We start from the raw sequence: 8401 nt of genomic DNA, 5'->3' as shown, positions 1-8401 counted from the left end.
GTTTATAAAAAATAAAATATTTAAAAAAATATTTTTTTTTTTTTTCGGTATCGGTTTCGGCCTGACATTTTTTTTTATTTTGGTTTCGTTTCGGTTTTAAAATTTCCATTTCGGTGCACCTCTAGTTGTTACCCTTACTCATTCACCAAATACAGTAAAATTGTAAATAAACACAGAACACTACAAAAAAGTCCTTCATTAAAAAAAAAAAATCGATATAACCCACAGGTCAATCATGTCTTCCAGCAATGTAGATCCACATCAATCACGATGGACGACGGCCGCTGACATGCTGGAAAAAAAAATAGCCGGCACGACCAATCCTGATGAACTCTTGCCGTAGAATGACAGCTCTGCTCCTGTATGCCAACAAAGGGGCGGAGCGAGTTGTGACATCATTTGACTTGTTCTGCCCCTTTGTTGACATTATGTGACAGCTCTCTGCCCTTTTATTGATATATTCGGGAGCAGAGCTGTAATTGTCATCCAGTGCAGCCCTGCGCTATGGATTTTAATTTTGCTCGCAAGTTGCGAGCACTCATTGGTCAGTGCGGTCACCTGACCATGATGACCAATGAGAAACGCTTCTTAGCAAAAAGGTGACCGCTCTGACCAATTACTCGCTTATAATTTGCGAGTGCGAGCCCCACCAGGGCTGCACTGGAGGGGAGTACAGGGGTAGGGATAGTACTCCCGTACCAGCAGAGGGGTTGGTGGGAGAGGGGCACAGATTTGAGCTGGGAATTCTATTTTTTTTGCAACCGTGCACCATACAAAAATGCAAATGTATGAATGCAGCCTATATTTACTGCACCACTGACAACTTTATTACAGTTGGAGTTACACTTCATGTTTCTATTTATGGAAGAATACACCATAGCAGAACATGGTAACAGCGATTCCAGGACCTACTTTAAAATGTTCTTAACTTAACAGATATGGTCAATAAAGTTTGTTTGAAATAAGTGTTACGTCTAGAATAAGGCAAGATACATTTCCAGAAGACACACTCAATTTTAATCTCTGTCTTTCATTCACAGGTATTTTTTTCCTTCGAAATGCACATATACTGGTCTCCAGAAACATGGCCGCCGTCAAGACCACGACTACATGGAGGCCAAAACCTCAGAACAAAACTTCTAAGAGCGTTACAACACTGCGTACTGGGTGGTCAGGTTAACAAACCAAGCACAAATAAACTTTCTGAGCCGAAGTCTACTCAGTGTTTGAATGTGTCTGTCGCGGGGCGGCGACATAATGACGAGGAGATAAATCTTCCTCTTGTGTCTGTGTGTGCTCTAGGCGGGGGCATTAGGTGGTGGCAGCGACGCAGGTTGGTGACGTCACGGCTTGTTGTTGCTTGGCGCGGGGAAGATGGAGGCGGATTGTGGGGTGTCAGCTCAGCTACTGAAGGAGTTCCTTTCCATCACCGGTGAGAGGGGTGACTACATGTGCTCGGGTTGTGTGCGGGGTAGTCAGTGGGCTGATCAGGTCAGAAGACACGCCCACAAATGAAGGAGCCCTAAAAACACTTGGGGGGAATTTATCAAAACTGGAGCAGTAGCCCATGGCAACTAATCAGCGTCTCCCTTCAGTTCAGTTAAGCTTTGCTGTTGAAAGATAGAAGCTTTTTGGTTGCCATGGTTGACTGCTGCAGATTTGATAACTTCCCCTCTTGGTGTGATCAGTGACTTGATCTGTCAGGAGTCCTCTGGACCATCCTCAGAAACTGAGCATACGGATATACACAGTGTAGCAGTGTTTATAAAGGGGTGTCCTGTGTGCCCTCTGGGGCACATTACACACATTTAGGAATGGGTTTGTTCTTGCCGATCAAATTTCAGCCTGAGTTATTTAAAGCCCAACTTAGGGAATTGCATACAAATTACCTTTGCAGTGTCCCACTCCCATTAGCCATGTATGGTACATGAGGACGGTGGGGGAATGTCAGGAAGAAGAGAAGAGCGCCAGAGAGAGGAAGAAGGTAAGTATTACACCGTAATCCTCAGCCCCCCTAGACTTTCTAAACATTTAACCCTTGCAGGGGCATAGGCAGGCAGGCACTGCGAATGCGCGGGTAATTTATGTGTAATTCTCTTAGTTGGGGGTTTCTAAACCAATACATTTAGGCATATAAGAAGAGTCTGAAGTCCTTATATCCTATTGATCTGGGTCAGTGGATCATAACGGCTGAAGCTGAGGATAAGAATGACAAATAAGAAACTAGCACTTTCAGAAGGAGAGCTTGGCCACGTCATGTTAAAGGAGAACTATGACATGAGTGATTTCCACTCACCTCATAGTTCTAAGCCGACCTGTGACAATGAGACGGTCACAGGTCGGCTCAGTAGATCGGGAGGTGAGCGAACACATACCGGGTTCCCTCACCTCTCGATCCTGTCACGGCTCTCTGCCGTGACAGGGGGAGGGGCTGGATTCCCCTCTCCCTGCTCCGATCTGCCAGCGCTGACTGGCGGAACGGACGGGGGAGGGGGCGGGTACAGCTGGCTCTGCCTCTAGATAGGCAGAGCCAGCTGTCACTCATGCAGCTGGGCGGATCCCGTCATCTAAGTCGGGATCCGCTCCAGGTGCGGCGTCTCAGTATACCGCGAGCTGTAGCTCGCTGTATACTGAGCTTAGGGTGACGGTAGGACGCTAGTTTGTGTCCTCCCGTTACCCCAAGGAGAACTATGGGGAAAAACACTGACCCCATAGTTCTCCTTTAAGTATTTCTCTTATGGCAGTTTTCCTTCAAAGTGTATTTCCACTGTTGCCGTCATATTTGAGAAGGCCGCTTAATATGTTTGTGTTCTCGTTCACACATCGTACCTTTAGCTGACCATACATTGCATAACAAAAAATAGAGCAGATTCCTCCATCAACGCTACAAGACGAATTCCCGCTGTTTCTTTTGTATCCTGACAGCGGCTGCCAGCCACTGTCAGAATACCCGAACAGAGTCGGCAGCTCATTGTCTGCCACCTCTGGTCATACGAAGATTTTCCCATTGGCTCCTTCGATCAGCTGATCGAGGGATGCCGGCTGAAAGGGCGCTGACAGCAGCACCCACTGTGCAAATTCCGGCCAGTTTATCGAGAACAAGTGGAGGAAGTGTGCACAGTGTATGGGCACACTTAGAGTGTATAAGAGCTTGTTCACACCAAATCCGGACCAGATCTGCGTGAGTTTCTGCACATGCAGTGCTGTGTGTTTTGCTGCGTTTTTGTCGTGTTTTTGATGCGTTCTGGGACTTTTTTTTTCTTCTGTGTAGCCTAAAATGGGCTTTCAGTGTGTTCCAGGGTGTTTGCATGCGTTTTGGTGCATTCCAGAGCAGAAAAAATAGGGCATGCTGCAGTTTTTCTACATGCTCTAGAAACTGAACGCTGTGGTGTGAACTATCAAAATACCATTGGAATACATTGGATGCAGTTTTGATGTGTTCTGCAACTGCTCTGCATCGCACTTGGTATGAAGAAACCCTTATCATCCAATGTACCACCCAGACCTGGAGTTCTTTGTTAGGACAGACAGCCCTGCATGTCTACTTTACAAATAATGAAATCTGCCAGCACAGTACAGTACAGATGGGGTTAATTCTGGTAAACATAATTCCACAGCTCCCTCCTTAAAGCAGAACTCTGGGGACATTTTTTCTTCACCCGTGTAATGAGGCTACCCCTGCACTGCAAGGGTTAGGTGCTTGCTTTTGTCTAGGCTCAAGCAAACCGGCTTCCGAGGATCGGGAGAGTATAACTTTGTTATTTTCTGCTCTGTCTTAACATTATATAAAAGGGCAAAGCTAACTAAGATTTTTCAGTAAGTACAACTAAAAATGTTGTACAAAAATGTACAATAAAAATGTTTTATATAAAGGTTAAGCACGCTTTTAAACAGAGTACACTTATTCTTTTGGGTGTTTTAGAATGACCTCACCGATCCCTCCCTCCCCCTCACTGATGAATACTTCCGGGAGGCCCAGTCTCCATTGTTCATTTACATCCTGCACCGAAAGTCTCCCATTCTGCCCAGAGTGTGGCTTTAAGTAACTCAACATATATAATGGCTGTAGAGAATTTGAACCATTGAATGAGCGCGATCGTTCTAAATACTAGCACTGATGACATAAAACACAGCTTCCTGATCTACCTACATTGGTGGTGTGTTTATAGAGTTCAAAAATATACATTTCAGATATTTGGGCTTTATAATAATTTTTTGTGAATAAATATCTAAGGGTTAGTTCACACCAGAAACTGCATCACAACTGCGTGCGTCTGCACAGTTGCGCTGCAATGCGTTTTGATGTGTTTGCAATGCGTTTTTTAACTGCACTAAAATTGCTAATTATGCATGTAGGTCACTTCCTTTTCCTGTCAGAGCATTTCCTCTGTACGTTTGGGAGCTCAGTCATGCTTTCTTTGTTGGCTGGCATGGTGCTAGTTTTGACTTTAGCCATTCTTTTTTTTTGTATGTGTTCCGTTGCGTTTGCACCGCGTTTAATGCGTTTTGATGCCGTTAAAGTAGGACAAGCAGTACCTTTTCTGACTGCAGTTGAATCGACTGCAATGGTGGGAATTAGGCACAAGAAAGCCCATAAGAAAGCATTGGGATGTATTTTAACTGCGCTGTTGAAATAAACGGACTGCATCACAACTGCATATGGTGTGAACGGGCCCTAAAGGTTTCAGGAGTTTGTCAGACTTGAATATGTTTATAAGTGGTATTGTGCTTTGCAGTATGTGGCTGACTTCCTGTCCAGTGACACTAGAAATAAACACATTCAAATGTTATTTCTTTACCCCAATGTGGCTGAAGTGAAGCCCGCTTGGGACGGTGACTTTCACTCTATTGGTTTAGACACAATCATGTGGGTTTTCTTCAGGTAGGGAAGTGTGCTTACATGGCCTGCTACGGAAACGCATAGAAACAGTACAGAGGATTGTCTGCAAGTGGAATTGCCTACACTGGCTGCTAAGATGAATGTTGATCAGAACAGGGATGTGCACAAAAATATGGAATCCAGGAGCTAGGAGGATTTTTCTTTTGCCTGCTCCATTTACAACCTTCCAAATTGGGCACCAGCTGTAAATTCTAAGGGACATTGGCAACCTGGCTTCTGGGATTTGTCCAGCCCTAGATTAGAGTGACACAAATTCATATCTGTTGCCTCTGTTTCTCCAGCAGAAACATGTCATGTATCATATCAGGTGGTACATGAGGGGTGTGTCTAAAACTGGCCATACACCTATAGATATTCTGCAGATTTTCTCTGGTCAGATGGAAAGAGTGCAACAGATTCCTCCATCTATGCTACACTGTGTGATGGAGGAATCTCCCACTGGGCCAAGCTTTAGTATCTTCCTAGTCGTCCCCGCTGGCTCTCAAAATGCCTGAACAATCTGATTGGATGCAGCATTGTTCCGGTCTTTTGAGAGCCAGCGGGGCCGACTAGCAAGATACTGAAGCTTGGCCCAGTGGGAGATTCCTCCAGCCACACAGTTTAGTGTAGATGGAGGAATCTGTTGCACTCTTTCCATCTGATTATAGACAGAAAAAAAATCTATAGGTGTATGGCCAGCTTAAAGGAGAACTATGGGGTTAATGCTTTTCCCCATAGTTCTCCTTAGGGTAACGGGAGGACACAAACTAGCGTCCTCCCGTCACCCTAGGCTCAGTATACCGCGAGCTACGGCTTGCGGTATACGGAGACGCCGCAGCTGAAGCAGATCCCGACAATTATGTCTAGATCCGCCCAGCTGCGTGAGTGACAGCTGGCTCTCCCTATCTAGAGGTAGAGCCAGCTGTACCCGCCCCCTCCCCCGTCCGTTCCGCCACTCAGCGCTGGAGGATCGGAGCGGGGAGGGGGGAATCCAGCCCCTCCTCTTTCACGGCAGAGAGCTGTGACCGGATCGAGAAGTGAGCGAACGCCGGTATGTGTTCCCTCACCTCCCGATCTTCTGAGCCGACCTGTGACCGTCTCATTGTCACAGGTTGGCTAGAACTATGAGGTGAGTGAAAAGCACTCGCCTCATAGTTCTCCTTTAAGCTGAAGTGACTGGTATACTCAATAAGACAATGCAAAGAGCAGCGATCAAATGCTAGAGGTAGACACATGAATATGGAATTCAGGAACCAGTCTGTCCAGTTCAGAAGCCAACAGGATTTTTTTTAGTAGCCAGCTCTATTGACAACAACTAGACAAAACCTCAAAAGTTAGGCTCCAGCTGTAACTTAAGGAGCATTGGCGACCTGGCTCCTGAGTTTTGTCCAGCCCTGTCATATGCTAACTGCCATAGGTTTAGCTGCTGATCCGATTTCAGATGAGTGCACCTTTTTATAATACTTTTGTGAATAAAGGAAGTTCTTTCACAACAATCTGCATAACACAGAAGTGACATTATTTGTTTCCATACAGGAGCCAGTGAAAGTGTGGGCAAGCACATGCTAGAAGCATGCAATCATAACTTAGAAATGGCTGTCACTATGTTCCTGGATGGCGGTGGTGTTGTAGAGGAGCCAAGCACAAGTTCTGCAGGGGCATCCAGTGCCCGCCCTGCTGACGAGTAAGTTAATAAAGCCTGTCCTTTATGGCATGTGGTAGTGACGCTCATAATTGTTGAATCATCTTGTATGTTTACCTGGTATCATCCTTTTCTTACAGGGAACCAACCGTACACCACAATGCCTAAGGTGGCCATACACTATTAATCTAACGGATTCCTCCATCTTCGCTAAACAGTGTGAATGGAAGAATCCCCTGCTGACAGCTATTGTATTCAATACCCAGACAGTGCTTGCATCTGATTGAATGTAAACACTGTTCAGCTGAACATTTTTTGATTGGCTCCTTTAACAAAAATGAATTGACAAATCGACTTTTTGTCTGGTGGAGAGTGGCCACCCATGGCTTGAATTTCAGCCAGTTCATCAGATACCAGCCACAATTAACACATCAATGTTGGTAAATAAGATGAACTTCTGCTCAACCTACCAATACCCAATCATATCTTCATTGGCCTACCTCTACACAGGCCATCCCCCCTTCAGTCTACTATGAAGGCTGCTGCTAGACTCCTTCACCTAGCCAACCGCTCAGTGTCTGCAACCCCCCCTCTGCCAATCCCTACACTGGCTTCAACTCGCCCAAAGGATAAAATTCAAAATATTAACAACCACTCACAGCCATCCACAACTCTGCCCCCGGCTATATCTCAAACCTGGTCTCAAAGTATCACCCTAACCGCCCGCTCCGCGCATCCCAAGCCCTCCTGCTTTCCAGCTCTCTCGTCAACTCCTCCCATGCTCACCTCCAGGACTTCTCTAGAGTCTCTCCCATCCTATGGAACTCTCTACCTCAACCTGTCCGTCTATCTCCCACTCTGACTGCCTTTTAGGCAATCCCTTAAGACTCGTCTCTTCAGGGAAGCCTATCCGACCTCAACCTAACCACTCAACCATCACGTTCTCAAACAATTCATCCCCACACAGCTCCCTCCTGTGTGGGGATGACACCCCTCCAAATCATTGGATTCAGGTGTTCTGTGAAATTTCCTTGCTCCTAAATATTCCACGGCCAACTGTTAGTGGTATTATAACAAAGTGGAAGCAACTGGGAACAACAGCAACTCAGCCACGAAGTGGTAGGCCACTTATAGTGACAGAGCGGGTCCACGCATGCTGAAGCGCCCAGTGCGCAGAAGTCGCCAACTGTCTGCAGAGCCGATAGCTACAGACCTCCAAACTTCATCTGGCCTTCAGATTGGCACAACAACAGTGTGTAGAGAGCTTCATGGAATGGGTTTCCATGGCCGAGCAGCTGCATCCAAGCCTTACATCACCAAGTACAATGCAAAGCGTTGGATGCGGTGGTGTAAAGCACACCACACTGGACTCTAGAGAAGTGGAGACGCGTTCTCTGGAGGGACCAATCACACTTCTCTGTCTGGCAATCCAATGGACGTGTCTGGGTTTGGGGGTTGCCACGAGAACGGTACTTGCCTGACTGCATTGTGCCAAGTGTAAAGTTTGGTGGAGGGGGATTATGGTGGGGGGTGGTTTTTCAGGGGTTAGGCTTGGCCCTTTAGTTTCAGTGAAGGGAACTCTTAAGGCATCAGCATACCAAGACATTTTGGACAATTTCATGCTCCCAACTTTGTGGTAACAGTTTGGGGATGGCCCCTTCCTTTTCCAACATGACTGCGCACCAGTGCACAAAGCAAGGTCCATAAAGACATGGATGGGGGAGTTTAGGGTGGAGGAACTTGACTGGCCTGCACAGAGTCCTGACCTCAACACGATAGAACACCTCTGGGATGAATTAGAGCGGAGACTGCGAGCCTGGCCTTCTCATCCAACATCAGTACATGACCTTGCAAATGTGCTTCTGGAAGAATTATCAAAC

At 46.4% G+C, this 8401-nt stretch overlaps 2 protein-coding genes across 2 annotated transcripts in view; both read left to right on the top strand.

Moving 5' to 3' along the window:
• RNF168 (ring finger protein 168) overlaps window positions 1–8035 on the top strand; it is a 27557-nt gene extending 19522 nt beyond the window's left edge. Inside the window, exon 9 of the mRNA XM_018560357.1 lies at window positions 8025–8035. The gene's annotated coding sequence lies outside the window, so the exon portion shown is untranslated. The remainder of the gene's footprint in view (window positions 1–8024) is intronic.
• UBXN7 (UBX domain protein 7) overlaps window positions 1318–8401 on the top strand; it is a 32119-nt gene continuing 25035 nt past the window's right edge. Inside the window, exons 1-2 of the mRNA XM_018560375.1 lie at window positions 1318–1432; window positions 6416–6563. Of these exons, the coding sequence (XP_018415877.1) occupies window positions 1375–1432; window positions 6416–6563 (206 nt within the window). The 5' untranslated portion in view covers window positions 1318–1374. The remainder of the gene's footprint in view (window positions 1433–6415; window positions 6564–8401) is intronic.

Source organism: Nanorana parkeri, unplaced genomic scaffold, assembly GCF_000935625.1.
Source record: "Nanorana parkeri isolate BGI_ZX_2015 unplaced genomic scaffold, ASM93562v1 scaffold452, whole genome shotgun sequence".
In the NCBI taxonomy this organism is placed as follows: domain Eukaryota; kingdom Metazoa; phylum Chordata; class Amphibia; order Anura; family Dicroglossidae; genus Nanorana; species Nanorana parkeri.
Note: the sequence above shows the minus strand (reverse complement) of the source record. Positions and strands in the feature narration are given on the sequence as shown.